Source organism: Amphibalanus amphitrite, unplaced genomic scaffold (genome assembly GCF_019059575.1).
Source record: "Amphibalanus amphitrite isolate SeventyFive unplaced genomic scaffold, NRLGWU_Aamphi_draft 000562F_arrow, whole genome shotgun sequence".
NCBI lineage: Eukaryota > Metazoa > Arthropoda > Thecostraca > Balanomorpha > Balanidae > Amphibalanus > Amphibalanus amphitrite.
The window spans coordinates 258,695-283,946 of record NW_024882056.1 but is presented as its reverse complement, the minus strand read 5'-3'; the positions used below and the strand labels follow the sequence as shown (position 1 = coordinate 283,946).

Below are 25,252 nucleotides of genomic sequence, written 5' to 3'. Positions count from 1 at the left end.
CAACACGGTCTATCTTTGTTTAGATAACTGACAAATACAATTATGCCGATTAAATGAACCTGTATGTGAATGAGGAACACGTTGAGGGCTACAGTAAGAACGGCGGAAGTTCAGCAATTAGGCAAGCAAGACCACCCTGGAAGTGAAAATGAATCGCCTCCATCGCCGAGGATTTTCGGTCGATTTTCACCGCGGCAGCCTTGTGCCGCGGATCCCACGAGGCGCCAACTGCAGTCAGCTCGGTCAGCTCTGGGCGATGAGGGGCCGGAACAAGTCGGACCGGATCACTCTCGGTTTCTCTGCCGATTGCGGCACCGGTGTGCCGTTTTGCCGACACGCGCGCCACTAATCCGCGAGCCGATCTCCGCCGTCCGTCGGCCACTGGTGCAACGAGCGGGTCCGGTCCCGGGGCACTTTCACAGCCGCGCGCCCACGGGCGCCGGAAGACGAACAGATGAAATACCGAGCCAGTTTGGCAGGAATCACCTAATGACAGGCCCTGCAGACGGCCTTGTGCCCGCCGGGAGCGGGATGGGACCCAACTGAAAGTAAAACCGGCACTTCTGGTAGCAACTCGCAATCATAAACTGGTGTTGGATCTCGCCAAGGCCACCGCTTGCAAGCCGGTAGTTTCGAAGCCACTCCCTGAATGCCAGAGCGGCGGACAAGCCACTTCAAAAATGCAATAATAATCGACCCAAGTACGCAATAAATCAGGAACAGCCCATTTCAGAGTATTTCCTCATTACCTGAAGACCAATAGTAACGCCATCGTTACGACCCACAAGGCTATAATTGAGGGCACGTGGGTCCCCAGCACCCTCCCATCAGCTTCCCTTCTCACCTCAGAGACCAGCGAGTACCACTATACCATATCTATTTACACATCAACAGGGGCGCTGTACAAAACACGGCTAGACTCGGACACTCACGAGCGCGCGCTCAGGCCGCCAGCTCCTCGGCCGCTAGCCGCCGTTCCTTCTCATCCAGTCTCTTCTGACGCTGCAGCAGCCGCCGTTCACGCTCATACTCGCGCATACGGATCATGTAGCTGAGGGAGAGAACAGGAGGTTAGAACGGAGCCGGTGGCTATTGGGCACTTCATGAGGGAGAGGTAAGAAAGCACAGACGTTAAGAGGGGGATTGGGGATTGGGGGCGGAAAGCAGAGGTTTGAATGGAGAGCAAGTGCTAGAAAGGAGAGCATTAGAAGTAAACATTGGGCGGGACATCAAGAGTTTACCACGGGGAGAAAATGTTGGAACGATGGCAGAGGTTGGGACGGAGCCCGAAAGTTAAAACGGAGGGCAGATGTTATAACGGACTGTGCAACTATTGGGGCGTTCCACGACAAATCGACAAATAAAAAATTAAATTTGCACCCTCATATTTTATTCTTCGTTGAAAACTGGTGTTAGGGGTTGTGATGGGCGGGGAAGCCAGCTGTGGCAAGGATTTTTTTCTTCGAACAACGGTTTCTGAGATATAGCCTCGGGCAATTCCTGGAATTCGCGCTGCAGCCCTATGTTTGGCGGCCTATAACTCAGAAACTATTGGTTTTTTACGATAAAAACTTTATATGGTTCAACACACAATCAACCAACAAACATTTTGGCTATCTCGGATTTTCAATTTTTGAAAATTTTGATCACATGACCTTTTGTCCTATTTTTCGAAGAGTGATCTTGATATTTTCCCCACTGAAAGTTGCAATTTTGTCTGATGACGATTGAAGCCTTATCAAGTGTCATTCATATGCGATAATAAAAAAGTGGTTATCGCCCTGCGTTGACATCAGGTCAGGTCATTTTTATGACCTGTCCATTATTACGAGCAGGAGCGACAGCGAGATCTCGAGAAAAGATTAAGATAGCGACAAGCGGTCAACGGTAAAGGGTACACACGGATAAGGTCTATAATTTTTACTGAGGTCATTTTCAGGTCAGGTCAAAGATGACGTCACAGGAGCTAAAAGGAAGTCAAAATAGCGGCACTATACATATATATGAAGTTTTTCTCGAATAACTTTCAAGGTATCCCAGCTAGGAACAAACTAATAGCACCATCGTGATCCTCTCGTCGATCCGCATCGAAACATATGTATTTTGACCTCGAAAGGTCGAAAGGTCAAAAGTTGACCTTAGGTCACGTGATCTAAGGTCAACTTTTGACCTTTCGACCTTTCGAGCTCCTGTGACGTCATCTTAGGTCACGTGATCTAAGGTCAACTTTTGACCTTTCGACCTTTCGAGGTCAACATACATATGTTTCGATGCGGATCGACGAGAGGATCACGATGGTGCTATTAGTTTGTTCCTAGGTGGGATACCTTGAAAGTTATTCGAGAAAAACTTCATATATATGTATAGTGCCGCTATTTTGACTTCCTTTTAGTTCCTGTGACGTCATCTTTGACCTGACCTGAAAATGACCTCAGTAAAAATTATAGACCTTATCCGTGTGTACCCTTTACCGTTTACTGCTTGTCGCTATCTTGCTTTATTCTCGAGATCTCGCTGTCGCTCCCGCTCGTAATAATGGACAGGTCATAAAAATGACCTGACCTGAGGTCAACGCAGGGCGATAACCACTTTTTTATTATCGCATATGAAAGACAATTGATAAGGCTTTAATCGTCATCAGACAAAATTGCAACTTTCAGTGGGGAAAATGTCAAGGTCACTCTTCGAAAAATAGGACAAAAGGTCACGTGATCAAAATTTTCAAAAATTGAAAATCCGAGATAGCCAAAATGTTTGTTGGTTGATTGTGAGTTGAACCATATAAAGTTTTTATCGTAAAAAACAATAGTTTCTGAGTTATAGGCCGCCAAACATAGGGCTGCAGCGCGAACTCCAGGAATTGCCCGAGGCTATATCTCGAAAACCGTTGTTCGAAGAAAAAAATCCTTGCCACAGCTGGCTTCCCCAATCCCCACCCATCACAACCCATTAGACCAATTTTAAGCAAAAAATAAAATATGAGGGTGCAGGGCACTTGTCGATTTGTCGTGGAACGCCCCTATTGGGAGAGCTGATTGGTGGTTTCAGTTACAGGCTTAACATTTAAGCGGATGTAGCACTTGCAAGACCGGATAAAAAGTAACTGAACAGGGACGCAAATGTCACACTCATCAGGAAATCTGCATCACAGCAATGACCAGGACAGCTATCTAACGGGAAGCAAATGAAATCCCGGGGACTGGGAAAGTGAAACCACGACATTGTAAATGGATTCTAGATGCGTTGGAGTGAAATGAGGAATGAACAGAGTAAAGGCCACCAAATGTGTGCGACGTGTTTAAGTCAGTCGCCAAGGTGACAGTGGTTGCATTTTGGGATGCTGACGGGGCTCTGCTCATTTTTCTAAAACAGAGGCGCACAACTGATGATGATTACTACACCTCCCTTCGATAATAGTTGCGAGCAGCAGATATCGAGGAGAGACTAGGGAAGCTGACTAAAAGTGTGCGCCTGATCCAGGACCACGCACCAGCACACATGAGCAGGGTGACGATCAGCGAAGCAGTGAGCTGTGGCTTCGAGTTGTTGTCACAGCCACTTTTTTCTCCGTACCTTGCACCCTCTGGTTGCCACCTCTTCCCCAACATAAGGAAATTGCTTAGCAGTGGCAACTTTGCTGACAGGAAGGAGACGAAAGCAGCCGTCTTGCACGTGCCAGATGAGCCCAAAACCCACTTGGCTATGGAGACCCTGGGGCTTCTCGCGAAGCGCTGCGCGAAATGTTTTTGTCTTACCGCTGGTTATTTGAATAAATGAACATTTTTTTTTTTGTCTAATAAGTCGACGTCGTATCTCTGCTCCTTCATGGTCGGGCCGAGAACTTTTTGAACACACCTCGTACATTGCGCAGTGTCAGTTTCCCCTAAAGATTGTAGACGCTGACCTAGCAATGTCGCCTAGCGTAGCATAGGCTGTATCTTGTATACCAAATGTGTATAAACGTTCCAAGTGTGCTATGATATGCAATGCGTATGCTGCCAGTTTCAGCATCAAATGCAACATATTTGTGGCTGCCATAGATCCAGAAGTCCCGAGTGCTGTGAAATTACTCGTCCGAAAAACTAGGGCAAGCTGGGAGATGGACTCATGGGGCATGCGATCGCTCTGAAGATAACAGACGATTTTTACTCACGGTACTGTTATATCAGTTATATCGCTGCCAACGGCTTAAAACTGGCGGACGATCCATTTTTCAGTGAGCAGGAGATGGACAGGCGGATTCTCAGTGATAACTGACACGTTCCTGCGCCATAGTCAGATTTCAATAGCGCAACAAAGGGAAAACTTCCCACCAGGGATGCGGAGCCGTGGAAATTTCAGACGGCTCCGGCTCCGGCTCCGGCTCCGGAGAAAAAATCGGCTCCGGCTCCGGCTCCAGCTCCGGGTGAAATGCTATGGCGGCTCCGGCTCCGGCTCCGGCTCCGAGTAAAATGGTCCGGCTCCGGCGGCTCCGGCTCCGACTCAGTACATCCCCTATGCAATCAATTTAATACGGGTGGAAGAAAAAGAGACGTTGCTGGGAGTCGCAGTCCACTGCACTGGCTTCAAAACAATGGCCGTCACCTGATGACCGGTCCTCATGTTCTGGGGATGCAGTAGACGTGTGTGTGGGGGGGGGGGGGGGAGGAGCAGACAGGAAGTTGATTGCGTACTGTGGGATACTGGGGATATTCGGCTTTTTTCATTCACTTGATGGCCCATGACGTACTATTGGTCTCAAGATAAGGGCCCAGGCGACCTGTAGTTTTGATGCGATGGATACCCTTACCCTCGCCACAACTCGGGCCGAGTGCACCCCTCCTCCCAGCCAGCGCCACCCCCACTCGAGTTGTGGCGAGGGTGAGGGTATTCACCGCATCAAAACTACAGGTCGCCTGGGCCCTTATCCTGAGACCAATAGTACCATATGTTTTACTGCATTGTACTGTCAAACCGAGCTAGGTCAATTATTTTTTTCCTCTTCAAAAAATAAAAAGGAGCCGGAGTCGCCCCCTTTTTTGGCGGCTCCGGCTCCGGCTCCGGCTCCGGGCTATATTGTTTCACGGCTCCGGCTCCGGCTCCGGCTCCGGGCAAAATATGCCGGCTCCGGCGGCTCCGGCTCCGACTCCGGCTCCGGCTCCGCATCCCTGCTTCCCACAGATGTATATCGCTTCAACTGCTGAGCAGAAAAAAGGCATCTCAGATGATACCTACAAATAGCCGCGTCATTTTTTCGCCCATGACTATGTTATCTAGGTCAATTAGAAAAGTGGCAAATGCGGGACCAAGGTCAAGACAGTGAACTAGTACCACTTCCTATAGCATCCTTCAACATTCAACATGTTGAGCATATGTGACTATGACGATGGCAGGTCGTCGTTTTGTAGCATTAGTACAACAGTGACAAAAATCACGGTTCATTAAAAGCTACCGAGTTTGTATAATTGAGCTCACAGAAAAGTCGCTCTACCAAACCGAATTTTGAAACGTAAGTCCCGCAGAAAAGTAGCCCAAACCACGTTCGTTCATTTCCCGCGTCCGTTCGTTTTAGCCACCGTGGACGGCGCACCTCAGCCCGGACAGCAGTCTCTGCCGCTGGCGCAATCACCGCTCCCAGCGGGAGCCGAATCAGCACGTCCCAATATTGCAGACAAAGCCCGAAATGAGACAAACCACCGCCGAGAATGCCGCGCACCGGCCGATGGAGCAACGAGCGGCGCGTCTCGTGGCCGTATCGCAACGAACCGGACCGGCGCCGGGCGCCGGCAGTCGCTGCGCCACTTTCTATCTCGGTTCCGCAAGTCCTTCCGCACGTCGGCGTGCAGTTTTGTCGGTGACCAGTCTCATGGGAAGGTGGGTCGGATTCGTGCCGAGCAGCGACTCCATGTGTGGCAAAATTCGCCGTTAGACGGAGAGTGTGGAAATTTTGATACTGCGCCGCTCCGAGGCCGCGTTGGACGAGAGACGTAGTGTCCGCCACTGCGACCTGCAGTGACCCGCAATATACGATATTCGCAGAGATGGCAAGTTAATGAATTAAAATAAGACCCAAATTAAAATATACGAACGCCAAACATGTGCTCAATAACTTCCTATCTGACACTCTGACTCCACACCTGACCGCAAAGCCCGGTTTTGTTTTCAGCGTTTGATTTGTCAGAAAACAAGTCGTAACGTATTGCGGTTGCAAGCACGATTTTGAAACCTTTCGTATGTTGGTATGTCTGTTTCTAAGCTGGTATGCTTCATTGCCTTGGGTATAGTGCGTTATCGGCGATAGCACGATGGTGAATATGCTCGTAGACGAGTGACGTACAAAAGAGCGCCAAGATCAGGGTCGCTGAGGTACCAGTGTCGGTAGCCTATCTCCGCAATCAACTCGCGCGCGATCGTGGTGATTGAAAACACGCGCTCCTCAATGTCAACCACAGTTGACTTTGCGGCTTACAGGTGCTTACAGCTAGGTTGACGTCTAGATTGTGCGCATATTCGGACCCGCCGATACCCTCCTACCAAGGTCAACCACTGGAAAAGGGTCCAACCAGATAACTTAGTTTTCTTGAACTGAGAGCAAAGAGGATCACTCTTCAGCCCCGATCGTCAAGAGAAAATAAAATTGTTTTAGCAGAAATCCAAGATAGCTATCAAAATTACATTATGAGCTCGTACGGGATTGCTCGCTCGCAGTTGCTACTGTACACGAACCCCAACTTTAGCCGTCTGTCCTGTCCAGTAACAACCGATAACATTGATATCGACTGCCGGTCCCTGTACAAGAGCAGCTGAGGTTTTCTGTGCGTGCCCTCTGACAGCTTATCGTTGTTCCCTGTGAGGGTGCTGGGACAATTTACTCAGGGTCGCTGTACAGTAGCAACTGCGGGTCCCCGTACACGACAAAAAGTTGAATGTAAAAAGAACAACACTTCACAGTTCATAAACTTCTCATAGTTAATCAGCAAATTGAAGACGATTTCTTTTTTGTTGAAAACCAGCCAAACGGCATGTTCTGTCCGGACTTTGACGAAACATCGCCTACAGGACATATCACGCTGGCGAAAAATCACGGGGAGAAACAAGAACATCTGAGCTCTCGGATGAGGCAGAGAGAAATACTACCTAAATACCGGTCTGTGTGCGAAATACGACGCCATACTTGCATGAAGACGATTATACCGAAGAACGGCTTTCATTTCTTACACGCAGCTGTAACCTTTTAAATAAAAACGACACTGGTTCGTGTTTCATAAACGCAGCACGCATTCCTGAGAGAAGGAAGTTGCGCATTTTGCACTAGCCCTAACCGGATGATGTTGCGCAAGGTCCTGATCTCAAAATTCATGAGATCTCGTGAGATCTAACAGAACATGCAAAAATATACAAAAGTGTACACGCCATAACCGGTGTTCGGTATTTCGGCTGTCATTTTTACACGCGCCAGGGTGGTCCATGCCAATGACCGCAGGTCATCATCGGAGGGCAGTGACACCAACATAAGTCGGGGGAGAATACACTGAGGTACAAGGTATGACATCCTTTCAGGAGGGCTAAGCGATTGAAACGGTCAATGACACAACTAATTCTCCGTGGTCGTGTCGCACCCATAACCGTTAAAACAAGCGCAAGATGGGAATTAATCCGTCTTAGCAACATGCCTAGGTAAAGGAACCACAGTTTATGTAAGACTGTACCGTGTTTAGTGATATGTTCTCGCATGAATTTAGAGTGATCAAGATATTAATGCGCCAGGTTTTCATCGTGAAAGCACCAATGTCTGAAGCATCTAAGCATAATTAACAAGTTTGCCATCGTTACAAGGGGCATACGCCATAAGCCATTAACGCCTGGCACGCCTACCCCGCCCGTGCGATACTCACTCCTCGTACTGGCAGTTCATCAGTTCGTGCTTTTCGTGCGCGCACTTGTAGGCGAGCGGCCACTCCTTGCGCTTGCAGGCGTTGAAGGCGATCAGCTTGTGGGCGCAGTAGTCGCGGTCCCGAGGGTGCAGCTTGGCGCTGGACATCTCCTCCTCAGTGGCAATCATTTCTGACGGAGCGAGGTCAGCGGGGTTCAGAGGTCAGCCAGGTCAGAGGTCAGCAGGGTAAGAGGTCAGCTGGGTCATAGGGTCCTAGGTCAGCCAGGTTACATAGGTTAGGGCTTATAAATGGCAGAGGGTAGGGATATGTTCAGGAGACCCATATCCGTTGCGTACGATGAGCTCCGGAACGTTTAATGTTATACTGAAACCTTGGTGAATTTCGCCAGCACGATGTTCGCTACGCATGGTGACAACGTTTTAAGAGCAGCCTCAGTCGGGAATGTGCCGCTTCTTGACGGAGACGACATCTATATGGGAGTTCAGAACTACAACTACAACCTGAATTAACCTATGCTGCTCCGTGCACCCAGTCCTACCTCCACCATTCCACACAATACGTCAGTTCACAACCAAGCACGTGATCACCTCACTATGCAATGCCCATAATCGGGGCAGCTGAAAGTCGCCTAAGCTCGGCTTCCCCGACAGAACCCGTCCCCCTGGCGGTAGTCGTCCCCAACTTACCCCTCTCCTTCCGCTCGCCCTGGAAGCCGAAGCCGGGCTCGAACTTGGACGGCTGGGTGTGATCCGGCGAGTAGTTGGGGTCCGTGTAGTAGCGTGACACCCAGTGACCCATGGTGCTGCCCGTCCGAGCTCCGCTCGCCCTCAGAATACAAACGATCGATGGATGCACCACCTGGCGACCGAGTCGGGAAACAATGATGTTAGACGGTACCGAGTGCACGAGAGCAGAGCTTATAGATATAAAAATAGTCACTTTTTACAGATGGTAGACAATAGACATATGTAGATGCCTTACATACATAACTTATAACGAGCTGCAATTTAATGCAGATAGGTAAGAGCAAAGTAAATCCACATTACAAAAGGATTAACGCTTTTTAATCACAAACAGACATAGCACTAAGCTTTGCATTGCAATTGCAATGCAATTGATATGCAAAGCTCAGTGCTAAATATGTTTGTGATGCATATAAACCTGCTCATGTATCTACGGCAATAGTTGGTTTGATTTTTGATCGATGTTTGGTGGTTGGTGGGGTTAGGCCTTCTCGGTCAAATGAGACCATTTCGAGCCGGAATGATGATAGGAATTGGGGGAGGACATTGGTCTGGGCGGCCACCCTGTTCCACCGCCAAGACTGAGCCCGTCATGACGGACGACAGGCCACCCAGTCCCGCTAACAGTCACCCCACTGCACGTGTGCACTGAACAATGAGCTGGAGCAAAGCCCTATGGAGCTACTCATGTCGGATAAAGGTGAGCGTCTAGCCCGAAACAGGGAGTTTGAGGCATGGAAGAGAAAGATATGTGCATCATGAAGGTTAGAACATAGGAATTTGAGGTCTAGTGTAGTTGAGACATTGGGCTTTAGTGAGACTGTTTAACATAGGCACATCTGGTCAGATATTCCAATCAGGGGTGCGGAGCCGGAGCCGGAGCCGTCAAAAAAGGGGGCGACTACGGCTCCTGTTTTTTTTTTTTTAAAGAGGAAAAATGATTGACGTACCTAGTTCGGTTTGACAGTACAAGGCAGTGACAGTACATGTGGTATTCAAAATAGCCTTGTTATGCAAATACAGAAGCAACGTGTACCAATCTCATTGTCTTTTTTGTTCCATCCGTATTTAATTGCATAGGGGATGTACTGAGTACTGGAGCTGGAGCCGGAGCCGGAGCCGCCGGAGCCGCCATGACATTTCACCCGGAGCCGGAGCCGATTTTTCTCCGGAGCCGGAGCCGTCTGAAATTTCCACGGCTCCGCATCCCTGATTCCATTGTTGAAAATTGACTTTTTCATTCAGCAGCCAGAACACAAATACTGCGCTACTCGATCTATCATTAGCTCTAAGACACAACAGCTTTCAACATATTAGGTCTCCAGAACAATGGTTGTCGTGTATCACGGTAAAGCAGTTGAAAGCTGGAAAAGTGCCTTCAGAAACATAAGACACCAGCCTCAACTCCGTTCTCCGTTTGCAGCGTCAGATCGGTATTAAGTATCGATATTATTTACAGTTGTCCCAAGAAGAAATGGTATCTCAAATAAAGGCACTACATGGTACATAAGCCATGCCGGTCATAAAGGTAAAAATTGGGCAACGTGTCCGCTCTTTATATGTATCATAGACTAGACACCCTGACAAAACTAGTACCAACCAAACAGCCTAAGGCCTAAAAGCCTACAGTAGCCAAGGCAAAGTAGCTCAATCGAACCTTTAAAACAACCATTTGCCCTTGATCCAGAACTTATCGCTTAGGGAACAAAAAAGTTCTCTTAAACTTGTGAAAAGTAAAGCATTTGATGCGCATTGACATACTGAGTTCAATGGCGCTTTTATTTTGCACTACCTACCTTTACTAGATCAAAAGTTATCAGCAAAAAATGTTTGACATGTTTTAGCGAAATTTTCACATTTATACCACCCAAACTCCCTCTAAATATTAACCTTATCACCAGATTTGCACAGATTTAATATGCTTTCCTACGGGTCCACCTGCCCTGTAAATTTGGTGTTTATAAGTGCCATAGACGCCAATCGCCAGGGGGTCGTAACTCGCACCCCCTGGCCGTCCACGTTATGAAAAAGGCCCCGACTTGGAAAGGGACGAACTAGACTGGAAAAAAAATCCAAGTTAAAGTCGACAAGTCCGGCGTAAGGTGCGGATTGGACCGAAGTTTCGTCGCAGCGTCCGGCATTATTCCTTCGCACAGATGGATTAAGAAATTTCGGCGCAAACGAGCGATTTAAGATTTAAGAATTTCGGGGCAAAACGACGAGATTCAACCTTCAATCGCTACACTCCACGTTCGAATCATAAGCCCGAGGTGATGACTGAAGGGTGCGTAATGTTACCGAGGCCAGCCGGCACAGATGACAGAGCACCTAAGGTTGACATTTGCGAAAGCCCTTGGACGACTGGGACTAGGGTGCCGACTGGGCTGGTTGATCTTCGCGCTCCTAGCCGTTGAGCTTCCACCTGAAGTGGACTGTACCCAAGTGAGACAGCTGGCATTGTAAACACCGGGCTCGAGAAGACTGAGCGGCTTACTAGGCCGAGGTCCTGCCCATGATCTGTAATCTAGCGTGCGATTATGTATGTCCAGGAGACATTTGTTCGCTGGGTCGTCTCAAGAGAAACTCAGATTTTTAACATGCAGTTAAGTATGATGATCAAAGTTCAGTGCTCCAGAATCTTGGATAATTGTCTTTTACCTGGTGATGTTACTTCAAGCGATGTTCCCGATATGTCCTGGAATGGAATTGAAAGGCATGTCAAGCAATATTCCCAATATCGATATGTCCTGGAATTGAATGACATACTACTCATACACTGTACAAAGCATCAGGCACATGCACACATGACACAAGGAAGCTGGAGAGCTATCAACACAGCTGGGCAGCTGTGCCATGGGCCCTGCAGCTAGCAGTGGTGCAAATGGGAAGAGGATACACAAAATGAGTAATGCCTGGTGCAACGAAAGGTATCATACTTAACTCTTAAGTCTTAAGTACCATATCCATATAGCATCTTGTGCTCTCTCTCGTCAATTTGGAAGAACTTAGAAAAGCAATCCTGTTCTACTTGCTTTTTATCCAGTCTCCTTGTTCTTTGTTAACAAACTTTTTAGCATTAATGGCATAGATAAGCATGTTAGTTAATGTGCTTAACCCGCGCCCCGTTGGGCTCTGCCGAGCAACGAGCCCTATTGGGGGGGGGGGCAATTTGCCCCCCCTAAGATCTCAAGAACCACGCAACCTAGCGACAAGCAGCAAACGCCAAACGGTGTTGGATAGCCCTATCAAGGAACTACCTTGTGACCCAATTTTATTGACCTTGATCAAACCGATGACGTCACAAGTCAGGTCAAAGGTCGAATTTTCAGCGTTTACAGGCATTTCAAGAAATGCGTTCTAAAATCGAGTAAAATGCATTTAATTGAAAATCACTGATGGGGAAATGTTCTTCAAACACATATTTTGCTATTTGAGGTCACTGATACCAGGTCAGGTCACAGAGGTCAGGTCACTGGGGGTCACAATATGAAAGTATCGTGTAATACATGTTTTATGGTCCATTTTACATGACAAATGCGATTATGTGGGTCAGGCACCCTTTGGAGCCAGCTTAGGTCACGTTTTGGTCCAGGTCAGGTCAAGGTCAGGTCAAGGTCAGGTCAAATTAGGTTAAATTTCAAAGTTGATATTTTTGCATTAAATGGGTACCTATCGATTCGATGCAGCCCATCACGGGGAGTTCAATGGTGGTCTTTGTTTTGCCCTACGTGGTCTAGAATCGCTAAAAATTGAGTTAAAAAATTTGACGTAATCATTTTTGAACAATTTTTTCGCTATAACTTGGCCAAAAAGCGAGACATCGATTTGCTGGGGGGTCTTTCTTTGGCTTGGATATCAGCAGTTTGCCTGACACAAACAATAAAATGTACCTCATTGGTTATATTGGGTTCAAAACAACCATTGGTGGGAAACTGAGTGTGGCAATTTAAATAGTTTTTGTAAATTATAACAAACGTCACCTCACGGCATATACCTACGTAAAGTCCCAGAAGAATAATGCATAAGAAAATAAACCTGACTTGAAATGTTCTGTTCAATCAGAATCGTTTTCCTGTGCTTTTTCATTTTAGTTTTTCATGCAAAGTTAGATTTTATTTATTAAAGGTCTCCTTTCTGAGGAAAGCGTAAACTATTAACATTTTTTTTAGTTTTGATGTAAAATACGCAAAAAGTTTTCATATGAAGGTCGAAAAAAATAAGATGAAAACATTGCTACAGCTTGCATTTCTAAACGAGGAAAAATACATGATGCTGATTGGTGTAAAATCTACTGATTTGCTTAAGGTAAAAGCTGAACACAATTGCTCAAAACCGTTTTTGAAACTTTCGCGTCGTATATGAGTTTTTCAGCAGGTGGTTTAGTAAAATTTATTTTTGATTACTTCTCTGAATTTTGTTTATTTTGGAAAAATAAAATTCTCAACTTTTAGATGGCAACTTTTTTTAGCAACATCCTTATCATTCGAAGACACAGTAGTTTTTGTGTAAATATTAGTCAGCACCACTGTCAGCACTATTGATTTTGTCAGCGTTCTTGGCTGTCGAGGCGTTTGTGGTGCGGTGTAAGAGGTTGTGTATTTTTTATATAAATTTTGCTATTTGGTAATTTGCTTTGTCAGTTTTACTTGAATAACCATTTATATTAAATTATCTTGCACATTCACTAAGAAATTTCATCAGAACGAAGGAAAGATATAGCAGGACAATATAGGGAAAACCTTGCCCCCGGTATGTGATCGATACATTTCCAGGATTATAAGCATAAGATTTAAATAATCATAATGAAAATAGATCTTCATATCTAAAACTAAGGGCTGCTACAATTTCCATAGGTGTGCTGTATATAAAGTTGAACACATTGCATTGATTGCAATTCCCTTAGGTTACACACAGTGCAAAGCTTCTAGGGGCGGAGAATTAGGGGGTTTGGGAATTGGGGGTGCTCAAGCACCCCCTGAAATTCAAAGGTCACAATATTATAGTGCTCCAGTGGCTGCTTAAATTGTGTCTGAGACACAAGATGCTTTGCATAAGTCACGAGGAGAGTGCTGCTGTTGGGAAAACGCCAAACTGGAAAACATCCATACACTACGCCGGATGCCCGTGGGCCGTGAGACCATTTTGCGCCGAAATTCGGCGCAATCGATTTCGCGCCGAAATTTCTGAGTGATTTGCGCCAAAAATTAGGTGCCTATTTGTGCGAAAATTAAGCCCTTTTCATATAAAGCACATGTACACATACACTGATCAAGGCTATATCATGGATGATATAACACTGGATTGGTGTCTCGTGGAAATTAACATTGGGATCCGCGACATTGGGATCAGGCCTGCCATCTAGCGAGAGAATTATCGTAAGTTAGGAGCAAGACGAGTAAACGCCATCTCTCAGCATTATGACACACGTGGGTGTGGTGTGTTAGTTGACTCGAAGTGCATATTCCCACGAGTTGGAGATAATCTTACTGGACCTGAGACGACAAAAAATGTCTTAAATGCTTGAAAGCCAAAAACATCAAGCAGCCTTTAGGTAAAAACGAAAATAAAATGCGTAAGACGGTGTGTATTGAAACGCCCAGTCCCATCGGCTTGAACAAGCTTTTATATGGCCATTTACTCACAATGGCACAGCAGTTTGACAATATGTCATTCATTTTTGGTAGGCTTATTCCTTCTTCTCCGAATTTCGCCCGATTTTCTTCATCTGTAGTGAATGTAACGGCACGTGTCACGTGCCAACTTAGGGGTGTCGAAATTGTTCCACATGAAGTAATTCCGCAATGGCTGGGCCCATTACAGTAAAACTTCGTCAATAGTTAGGCGCCCAATGGCCAATGCATTTCCATGTGTCACTGGGGGTGCTACTGCACGTGCGCACGTGCGGGGTGCCGCTTCCATATCTCAAGAACGGCTGGGCGGATAACACTCAAACTTGGTACACAATTGTCACATCGATGCTCGCACTGCATTGATCAGTGCTTACATTGGAGTCGTTAGGAAAACGATGAAATGAGATGCGTGGTGTTTATGCCTTTCTGTTCCAGCAGCTGATTGATCCGCAACAGGAGATCCTTGTTTGTGAAGGCTTCGTCTCCCTTTTCCACTCCTTGTTCAAAATAACATTAACAATGTACGAAGAAGATCACACATCAAAGTTGTTTTAGGCGGCTATCTTGGGCCAGGGCTGCGGAGCTGTAGTCAGAGCCAGCGGTTCTGTTCCGACTCGGAGTCGGTTGATTTTTAAAAGCTGTAGTCGGAGTATGAGTCGAACGTCACCGAAAAGTCATCGACTCCACAGACTTACCAGGGATGCAGAGTCGGAGTCTGTGTGAATCGACAGTTCTGCCCGAAGGAGTCGGAGTCGATATTTGGATACCGGAATCGGAGTTGGAGCCAAAGTCACTGAAATTTCATCGACTACGCAGCACTGGTTGGGTCCTTTTCATAGAGCGTCTTGAATGACATATTGAGCGGCAATGACGTTAGCAATACCGTTTAACTTTTTCATTAGACTTAAAGATAGTACTTACGTTCGTTTTGTTCTTTGATCGGACAATTTATTTGATTTGGGCCAAGTAAAGACTCATGTGAAAAATAGCGAAAACGACACGTGCTGGCTAAGTCTCCAATAACTCCCTGTTTCACGATTTAATGAGGAAATAACATGGAACTGCTTATCTTATTACTGACCCTGCACATAAATCTATTAATTTCTTCGCTTTTACTGACATATAAAGACATAACCATTTAAAAAATTGCACAACAAGCCTGCTACTACACCACACTCCCGTGTGTCACAATGCTAATCAGCGGCGTTCACTCGGCTTGCTCCTAACTTACGATAATTCTCCCGCTAGATGGCAGGCCTGAGCTCAATGTCGCCAAAAACTGCGAAGACACCAATCCATTATTATCTCATCCATGGCTATATCAACCAGGCAGAGTGTTTCGGGGCTTTGTACGCTATCCCATGTTTGAGCATCCGAATTAGTTTTTATTTCCACGTAAACCCAATTCCTCGACTGGAGCTAGCGAGGGCCCGGCAGCAGAGCAGCAGTGCTCCGGCACATCAGCCTCTCCTCGGCTCACGGTGCAGAGCGCCGCTGGGCACCGCTTGTCTGGGCACTGCTGGCACGCGGCGGAGTGGAGACAGCCGATTCGGTGCCGTATTGGAGCGAGCGGCCCCGGTGGCCCGCCCTCATCTGGTGCACCGAAATGGCATTCTCTCGGTCCTCTCCGGGGAGAGGGAGCGGCGGCGTGCTCCCGAGGAGTGGCTTGAATAGTGATTCTGAGCAGTTGTCGCGCCACTGATACGAGGCCAGACAATGAACCGCCCTGGTCAGCGATCGGGCGTTTGAGGGCAGGGCGGCCGCCAGTTTTGCCAGATCGTCCACGCTCTCATTCCCCTCGATACTGCAGTGGGCAGAAACCCACTGCTATTGCTTAACGACGCTTGGCGACGTTCAACAAGGTTTTCCATGTCTATCTCTACGCCGAAGGTTGAGGCCTCACCTGGGCGGCCGTTCCTCCGCTGAGTAGACTCAGGGCGGCTCGTCAGTTCGAGCACGCGACGACCGGGGCGGGGACGTTTCGTCCCGCAACCTCTCCAGAGCTGCCCACGGGGCGAATCTGCTGCTAGATTGACCAGCATACCGCATAAATTCGGTGACTGTCTTTCGCCAAAAAATTATGCGACCGCCCTGCACCGAAAAATTCGTCCGCCGCCATGCGCTGAATTCTGCGCATGCGAAGTTACGCCGGACGTGCGCTTACATTTTCGGCGCAATCCCGCCACTACGCCGGACATATTCGGCATAACGTGTATTTTTTCCAGTCTGGGGAAAGGGTAGCTTTTCTAATTTCTACGCAAGAATTGGTCGCTTCCATTCGCCAGGTGCTGGAAAAGCACCCCCTGGTATTATGACAATTATCCGCTCTTGAAAGCTTCAATCTATGTTTAAATTCCTTTTTTCAGGTGGCTGAGGCCCAAGATTCTTGAACCACCCACCTCTCAAAGACTCTCCACCCACCTTGTTCAAAATGGCTTATCGGTATACAAGAACTAGTGTTAGAACATCAAGTAAGTTGTATTTGTGCCCATAAAGCTAAGCTGGGATTACCATACTCAGTGCTCAGTGACAAGGTCTAAATCCAGCAAGTCAGAATTCTTATTGCTTTGAATTCTCTGCTACATTCATCAGCCTGCAGTTATTATCACACACAAGTACCTATTACAAACCATTGTCATATTAACTATTGTACTTATTACCTAAACATTTGGTGCATTGATTTGATTGAACACATTTGCTGTGCCTGAAATCACTCAGTCCTGAATTTGATTGTTTCATTCATGAATTTATTAGACTGGTTTTGATCACCTTGTGTCTTCAGCGACTGCTGTGACATCTGTATGATTGTTCTCCTGCTGCACAGAGCCGGCCCAGCAGCACCTGAATCACAACTTTGTCAGTGGCGGCTCAGTGCCACGGCACAACTCTCCGCTGGTGCAGGTCACCCCGACCCAACAGCAGGTCACTGCGACCCAACGGCAGGTCACCCCAACCCAGCAGCAGGTCACTCCGACCAAACAGCAGGTCAGTGGGGCACGGACTGCCGGGGGAGCGGGGGGGGGGGGTCGGGGTGTCTAAGGGCTGGGGAGTGGGGACCGTAGGGAGACTGGGGGACGGACAGGACAGGATCGATGGTTAGAAGATAAAATGCATAAGAATGCCCTGCTAGGTAGGCAGATTGTAGTGGAAGTACGACGCATTTATCAACGCATGAAATTGTGCACGAAACGTGGAAAAGTTGGTTACTATCTTCTGGGTCAGTGTAGAGAGACGTGGGGGATTTTGACACGAATGGAGTTTGGAAGGACGTGTGCTAACTAATATAACGATTACGACCGGTATTTTATCACACATATCAAAATACTCAACAAAGTAGGTAATATGGCACACAAGGCTCCTTATGTGTCGAGCTCAGGTTATGCCCGAAAGGACCATTAGTAAAATCACCTGTACCAATTGCGTTTTCACTAGCCTGTTTTAAACTTCTGTGTTCGGAAGGGAAGCATTTAGTGTGCGGAGACGCGGGCGTGCCGTTTTCCGTATTTTGGGACAAATTGACCGAGTTTTGCTGGGAGAACGAAATCGCATGCGCAGTTATGTCTGCTTGGAGGGCCTTTTTCATGTTAAGGCAACTATAACTTAAGCTTTTTACGGAGCGAGCGAAGTCTTTCGTAGATTAGCGGAAATTTCTGAGTATGAGCGCCGTCCGGCCGTGCGGACTCTTGCGAGGCTTATATCTCAGCAACCACTTGACCGATTTGCTTGCGGTAATTTTTGTAGGTTAGCTTCATTCTTTCTACCAAGTATTGGACTATTCCCGATGCATGTGGGTGACCCCTTAAGCGCGTGCCACGTGCATGACGCAGTAGGGTGCCGTACAAAGCTCAGTTGTGACCCAGTTGGCACGTGCGCACGTGCAGGGTGCCGCTTCCAGATCTCGAGAACGGCTGGGCCGATTGCGCTCAAATTTGGCACATCGCTAGAGACCGTTTAGTAGGGTGCCGTGCACAAGCTGGAGGTACCTCCTTGCAATTTCGCACGTACAAGGCCCATCCCCTCGCTCGCTCCGTGTGTCGCCCCAAAAGGTGTTTTACTGGTTTTGGCCGTTTTCGCTCTAAGTTCATTATTGAAGCTTTCATGTGAGTTCTGGCAATTTTAGCGTCTGGCCCATAACTTTTACCGCTAAAATATTCAACTTCAAATAGTGTTCGATAAATAAATGGAAATTTTGTCTTCAAAAAATTAGCATACTATCATGACGTCACTCGTGGTAGCTGGCACGCAGTGTCCGTACGATGACACAAAGTGTCAACGAATTTTAGGAAACATTCGTTTTTCACTGTTACCGAGGTTAGAGTCGAGTAAGCTGTTCTGTCGATGGTAGTTATACATTACATTGCAATGCAAGTTGGACAGCGTTACATCACTTTGTTCTCATATCTGTAGTTCCAAAACGAATGTATGGAATTGATCGGGAATAATTCACATGCAAAACTCAGGTCAGGTTCAATTTTCTCGGGTTCAGTGTTTGCCCCTTCTCGCTGACTAAAATGCGTGCTAAATCGAAAAATCTTACTTGGAGCCAAACCGGTTAAAAAAAAACGAACTATAGCGTATATGGAACACCTCAGTTTGACCTCAGTAACTGCTGACCTAAGGCAATGTCCCAAAATTTGTCGATTTGGGTGAGAAACAACATCCAAATGAAATTCATCTTCCACTCTCACCAGCAATTTTTAACAACAATTTTCCACTCCCAACCACGAAAACCTAGATAGTTTACCTATAAAAAAGAGCAATTGTGTGGATGCCCGGTTTAGCATCAAACATTCTACACCCTAGAATAAAATGCCTGCTTTATGCCGTTTCTCACTCTTTTTGTATCTATTCGAATCAGCAGTTTTCCACTATCTCCCCTGTTTTTTGGTGGGGAATTTTCCCCTCTGACACCCAAGACAAAACTCAATTTTGGGACACTGACCTAAGGTGACCTAAATAACTTGAAGTTTTTGTGTCAAGGTGTCAAATTGATGCCCGGGAAGGTAGATACTGAAAATGTGGCGGCTCTGCGCGTCGCCGTTTTCTTGCTATTCAGGAAAAACCACAGGGGGAGGGCATATTCCCCCCCCCCCCCGCCAACGGGGCGAGGGTTAAGCCAGCCTGTTTCGCCTTCCTGCATTTGTGTTTGTTTCGTTTCGGCCATTCATCTCGGCTTACGCTCTTTCAGAAACCCCTTTGTCTCGTTGACTGTATCAATGTAGCATGCCTATTGCCTATCCATGACGAGAACAGTGTTTACCTGGACCTAAAAATGACTGTTTGGCATCATCCCCACGTTTGACACTGAGCCTGCTGATTGCAGCAGCCGGCTCAGATGGCTCCAGCGGCCGTGAAGCCCGAGGCCAACAATAAGGTCGACAAGGATGGAGACGTGGCAATGAACGCCGCTGACTCGCCTATCGACCTCGAGCAGTTCAAGGCCGAAAAACGAGAGTTCTTCCTCAAACTGAAGAAGGGTGGGTGCTGGTGGCTCGAGCTGCCTTTATCAGAATCTCGCTTTGCACGGAGAGGGTTATTCCTCTCTTGTAAAGTACATTAACAATTTACTTACACACCGACACATCCCTATATCTTCTCATTTTTTTTTTAATTCAGTTGCGACAGGGTCAATTATTTAACTCAAGGGGATTTGTTGTATATAGTGGTATAGGGTAATTCACCCGTGATGCACTTTTCGACGGACTCTTAAAACCCAACAGTTTGATTCAGCTGGTTGTGTTTGGACGGGCGTGCTCCGCGGTCGATGTGCCGCCGCTGACGTATATGCTCCCGCTCTCTGTACCGCCGCTGACGGTTGTTCTGACGGATACCGTCTATGTGCCGCCGCTGACGGTTGTTCTCCCGGTCCCTGTACCGCCGCTGACTGGTGTGTGCTGACGGATACCGTCTATGTGCCGTGCCGACGGATATGCTCCCGCTCTCTATACCGCCGCTGACTGGTGTGTGCTGACGGATACCGTCTATGTGCCGCCGCTGACGGATGCCGTCCGGCAGGCGGGCGTCCCTCGGAGTCGGCACCGCTGGCCGCCGGGCTGGGTGGGGAAGGTGTCGCTCTGAGGCGCTCGCGCCGCGCCGCCGGCGGGGGCCGCCGCTGGTCGGCGCGCCACCGCCGGCGGCCGCTGCCTAGTGCCGTGTGTGCGCTGCTGCCCTGACCCGCTCCGTCTAACAGCCTCGGCCGGTGTCAGCAAAAAGGACAAGAAGCAGCTGATGCAGCGCAAACTGCGGAAGCAGGTGGCACCCAAGAACGCGACTGTGGTGCTGCAGGAGATCCGGTCCGGGGTGCAGTACCAGCTGACCCCGGTGGCCGGCGCCACGCCGCCCATGTTCACAGCAGTGGTGGAGGTAGGTGACAGACGATCCTACTGTGCGAACTCAGCTGAGAGGCGGAACAGCTATGGCACACTGCTCTGTAATTAACTGTGCTGTCGGTAGAGGCTGGATCTGGCCGATGTTTTGTTAGCGGTTTGACCTGGCAGATGTCCGGCAATTCGCTTCGTTCTTTGAGTATGCGAATCTTATTGGACCCGTGTCGTAGGCTAGTTTTTTTTTTTTTTACTTTGATAGTTGGATCCGGACGACAGCGTACTTTTTCCGTGAAGAAGGGCGTATTTCTTGGGTGGAACGTGTACCGTGTTGTTTCGTTTTATTACGAGTGCTTTCTACTCAGTCTTTTTACCCTTGTCTGGTATGACTTCATTGTTATCTTTTTGGATAAGCATCCAGTCAGCCCTTTGTTATGATTCTTCTTAACACGGCTTTCGTCTTTCATACAATGTTTTAGTCTAGAAAGAAATATATTTTCAGCAGTCACACTCCCGCGATCTTTCCCGTTCCGTTTCGCCCCGCCATCTCTAGGTGGACGGTAAGCAGTACCAGGGCATGGGCAGCAACAAGGCTCTGGCGCGCGCCGCCGCCGCCGAGAGGGCGCTCCAGTCGTTCGTGCCCACCAAGGACACCAAAGAAGCCACCAAGCCCGCCACCGAGCCGGCCGGCGCGGGCGGCGAGCAGGCGGACGGGGACGGCCCGGAGGACACCACGCCCTGGTCGGCGCTGGCCAGCTTTGCGCTGCACAAGCTGTTCTGCGACTGGCGTCAGGGCCGGGTGGGCACGCCGCTGAGTGTGGAGTCGGCCGGACCGCCGCTGGCAGCCGGCGTCGCTCCCGGCGTCCCCACCCCTGCTGCCCAGCTGTCAGCGGCTCTTACTGCGGCCACCCCCGCAGCCAACAACGCCGCCCCGGCGGGTGCTGCTGCCGCCAAACCGGCTACGGTAAGTAGTTAAAGGAATCTGTGTTGGACTTTCTTTGTTACACCTGTGAAATATGTGGGCATTTTGTATACGGTATGACATGGACGAAGTGCCTGCCAAATTAATAGGGTAAACATGTATTCGCAACATGCTCCCATAATCACTATCTGTGCATCTCCCTGTGTTCTTGCTGAGCTGACCGCCGACACTCCTCTGTCGCCAGCCGAAGCAGAAGCCGGCCAAGACGCTGCCGACGGACGCGGCGTCCCGGCACGCGGTGATGCTGCTGCACGAGATGCGGCCCACGGTGACGTTCGAGGCTTCAGAGCCGCAGGAGCGACACTCGGCCGAGGGTCGGGTGGAGCACTGCATCACAATGACGGCCAATGTGGACGGGCAACAGTTCACCGCCACCGGTGGGTGTCGGGGGGGGGGGGCGCTCCGGGAGGGGCTTGGCGGCTGGGGAATGGTTGACGGCTGGTGGCCTATTCACTGTTCAGGACTGGGTCTGACCGATGGCCATATACAGGGTTGGGCAGATAAATTGGGACAAAATACATATTTACATTCAGAACGCCATAGCTTAGAAATTTGTAAACATAGGCATTTCAAATTTGGATCATATATTGTCACACCAATTTTACACATTTATCACCAAATATGGTCACCGTGGTGCACCTGCATCAGTGCTTTTCGGTGTCTGGACTGGCCGCACGCGCGGCGAGATCTCCCGTCTGAAATGGCTCGTAATTGTTGCCAACTGGCACTGCTGAGGCTCACCACAGTCACATGGGGACGTTCGTTAGACTCACCCGCAAAAACGCCCCAGCAACCAGAACTTGTGTGGGCTGAGGTTTAATGAGTAAGGGGGCATTTTCCCTTGGGTACAGTTTGCGGGATCCTCCGTTTCAGGAGATTTTGTAGTTAATTTACTGTATGCCGGGGAGCTGACTCCTCGAAGAGCATCACTCCATGCAGGATGTTGCCTTCTTCCATCTTGTTGATTCAAACTGCCGGAATAATGGTTAGGTACGCTGTAATGGCGAACCCCCTCCCGATTCCGTAAAATAAGGGGGCCTCACGTGACCGTCAGAGGTCACCGAGTGGAATGCCATCACCGATGTCTGCTGCATGCTTTTTGGAACGAAGATCACGTCTTCTGGGCTGGTTGCGATGTTACATGGTGTTTGCGGTTGTTCATATGTTCGGTAATGGGGATACCATCATCGAAAAAGACCTGCACGTGCTTGCTCGCTTCTCCAAGCCCTTCAAGAGGAAACAATCTTTTCAACGTCACAGCTGCTTCAACATCCATGTTAACAGGTTGATATGCATCAATGCCTAAGAGTGCATGTTTGAGGTGCTGGTATATCGCTTTCTGATGGCGTGGCCACCTTCGTTGTAAGCTCGCGCCACTGTTTTCGCGAGGATCCTCTGATTTAACTGAATTTTGCCTTTTAGCCCCCCTGGAAAGCCGGGGGAGCGGCCGGTGTCAATGCAATAGGTATGTAAGGTTGAGTCAATATCTTCTCTTCCTCCAACGTTTACGTCTGTTCGATACACACTACTTTCAGCCATTTGATGGAGCATAATTAGAGTATTGGCATGCATGTGCGCGCGAACTAAGTTGATAGTGGCTTGCTTAAGCCCACGTTCTGTGACCAGCCGACTCAAAATTACAACGCAACCTGCATAACATGGAAAAGTATTCATTAGCCTATATTTATTACGGAGCGAGCGAAGCGAGCGGAGTCTTTACTTAGATTAACGGAAATTTCTGAGTACGAGCGGCCGGCCGGCCGGCCGGCCGTGCGGACGCTTTTGCGAGGCTTATATCTCAGCAACCACTTGACCGATTTACATGCGGTAATTTTTGTAGGGTAGCTTCATTCCTTCTACCAAGTATTGGACTATTCCCGATGCATGTGGGTGACCCCTTATGCACGTGCCACGTGCAAAACGAAGAGGTGTCAGTTTTGCAATTGTTGCAATATCTCGGTAACTACTTGGCCGATTGCGCTCAAAGTTGGCATGTAGGTAGGCACCCACTAGGCACTGCATATCCATGTGCCAGAGTTGGGGTGCTGTTGCACGTGCGCACGTGCAGGGGTCGTTTTCAGATCTCGAGAACGGCTCGACCGATTGCGCTCAAATTTGGTACACAGTTAGGGACCGGTTAGTAGGGTGCCGTGCACAAGTCAGTTGGGACCCATTTTGCACGTGCGCACGTGCAGGGTGCTGCTTCCAGATCTCGAGAACGGCTGGGCCGATTGTGCCCAAATTTGGCACATTGCTAGAGACCGGTTAGTAGGGTGCCGTGCACAAGTCAGTTGGAGGTGCCCCCTCGAAATTCCGCACGTGCAAGGCTCACCCTCTCGCTCGCTCCGTTAGTCGCCCCAAAAGGCGTTATACTGGTGTTAAAAAATTATCTTTATAACTCAAAAAATTGTCGTTTTAGAGGAAGTTGAAATTTGTCCCAATTTATCTGCCCACCCCTGTATTGGGTTTCGGAAACGGCACTGACCTAGTGTGGGTAAATGATTCACGCTATTCCGTTCGCGGTTTAGTTAGCTTCTTCGCAGAAACGGCGTATTGTTCGGACAGCAAACTGTTGTGCCCGTGGTCTGTCTGTGCTTGCTTTTGTTTGAATTGATTTTCTTTTATATTTTGCATCGTTGACTACCACGTGATTTTCCAAAGATGCTGGAGGGAAATAATCTAAAAATAGCGCGTACAACCCATCCCATTCTTCTGACACTAAGCACTATCCCTTTTCAGCGCGTAACAAGAAGGAAGCGAAGCGCCTGGCGGCTGAGGCGGCCAACACAGCCCTATTCGGACTGCAGTACGCCGCCAAGATGGAATAGTGGACGGCGCCGGCCCTCACTGCGTCCCGCGGCGGCTGCGGAACCTAACGGTCTCCTGACTTTAACCTTGCTACAATTTTACCCCCGACCTCTGAGGCAGCAGTAGAAACTGTCTCCTGTTCGATCAGTTTAGGTTTATTTTGTAATTCATGGACGCGTTTATAGCATTAGACCACTCTCTGTTTCGGTGTTGTGTAGCGTTCATACATGTGACCACCGGCGCGTCTGTTATTGTGTGCGTGGACCGTACACGCACCCCATCAGCCGTATTTGGCAGAGAGCACTGTCGTGGCACCTCATCACGCGCGCGGCTGGCGGACGGGCCGGCCCGCCACTGCGGATGGCGCGGCGGACAGCGGAATCGGTACAAAATACACGGCGCCGTCGGCGTCACTGCGACGGTTTGCCGTGTCTGGGTGGCGGCGGCGGCGGCGGCTGGTTCTGACGGCCCCGGCTGCGCGGCAGGGCCGGTAGGGAGCCCTGGGACGGCGTGCGGGAGTCGGCGGCCCGGCCGGGAGCGGTGCTGCTTCGAGCCGCGTCCTGCCTGGGGGAGGAGAGGGGAGGGGTCAGCGGGCGGTACCGGGCAGTGGGACTGGACACGGGGTGCTACTGGGCAACGGGACTGGACACGGGCGGTAGCACACAGTAGGACTGGACACTGCCAATAGGACTGGGTGCCAATACAAGACTAGCAACGATTCACACTTGCAGGAATAAAACAACAGTTGAAAACCGGCAGTAAGACTAAGAGAAGGCACTGGCACTGGTAAGACTTCCAGTAATCCAGTAAATTATCAATTACACTGAATCTGTTATTGAATTCATCTTTATGATCATCGGAAATGCCGTCGGTATTGCAGTCCGTCCGACTC

General features: G+C 48.8%; 3 protein-coding genes across 20 annotated transcripts in view; 1 reads left to right on the top strand and 2 right to left on the bottom strand.

The window, feature by feature from the left end:
- Positions 1–860: 860 nt before the first annotated feature.
- On the bottom strand, positions 861–12,678 carry LOC122393920 (NADH dehydrogenase [ubiquinone] 1 beta subcomplex subunit 7-like). 4 transcript variants are annotated; one of them, XM_043390396.1, is made up of 5 exons: positions 12,616–12,678; positions 11,276–11,312; positions 8,561–8,732; positions 7,875–8,043; positions 861–1,051 (listed from the first exon to the last, which is right to left on the bottom strand). In XM_043390396.1, the coding sequence occupies exons 3-5, from the start codon at positions 8,670–8,672 to the stop codon at positions 943–945; spliced, it is 390 nt and encodes a 129-aa protein (XP_043246331.1). In that variant the 5' UTR covers positions 8,673–8,732; positions 11,276–11,312; positions 12,616–12,678; the 3' UTR covers positions 861–942. The 4 variants fall into 4 exon arrangements, with proteins under 4 accessions (XP_043246331.1, XP_043246329.1, XP_043246332.1 ...); XM_043390394.1 differs by having other exon boundaries at positions 12,612–12,659; XM_043390397.1 differs by having other exon boundaries at positions 12,598–12,638.
- Positions 12,679–13,131: 453 nt separating this feature from the next.
- Positions 13,132–24,781, top strand: LOC122393917 (double-stranded RNA-specific editase B2-like). 13 transcript variants are annotated; one of them, XM_043390379.1, is made up of 8 exons: positions 13,132–13,207; positions 16,614–16,718; positions 17,072–17,232; positions 19,571–19,724; positions 20,438–20,610; positions 21,124–21,534; positions 21,737–21,929; positions 24,292–24,781. In XM_043390379.1, the coding sequence occupies exons 2-8, from the start codon at positions 16,679–16,681 to the stop codon at positions 24,378–24,380; spliced, it is 1,221 nt and encodes a 406-aa protein (XP_043246314.1). In that variant the 5' UTR covers positions 13,132–13,207; positions 16,614–16,678; the 3' UTR covers positions 24,381–24,781. The 13 variants fall into 13 exon arrangements, with proteins under 13 accessions (XP_043246314.1, XP_043246319.1, XP_043246317.1 ...); XM_043390384.1 differs by having other exon boundaries at positions 13,151–13,193; positions 19,574–19,724; XM_043390382.1 differs by having other exon boundaries at positions 13,151–13,193.
- Positions 24,500–25,252, bottom strand: part of LOC122393919 (serine/arginine-rich splicing factor SR45-like) — a 31,917-nt gene continuing 31,164 nt past the window's right edge. For 2 of the 3 annotated variants that reach the window (XM_043390392.1, XM_043390393.1), the window contains exon 6: positions 24,500–24,924. In XM_043390392.1, the coding sequence (XP_043246327.1) occupies positions 24,771–24,924 (154 nt within the window). In that variant the 3' untranslated portion in view covers positions 24,500–24,770. The remainder of the gene's footprint in view (positions 24,925–25,252) is intronic. The other variant, XM_043390391.1, reaches the window with a different exon arrangement.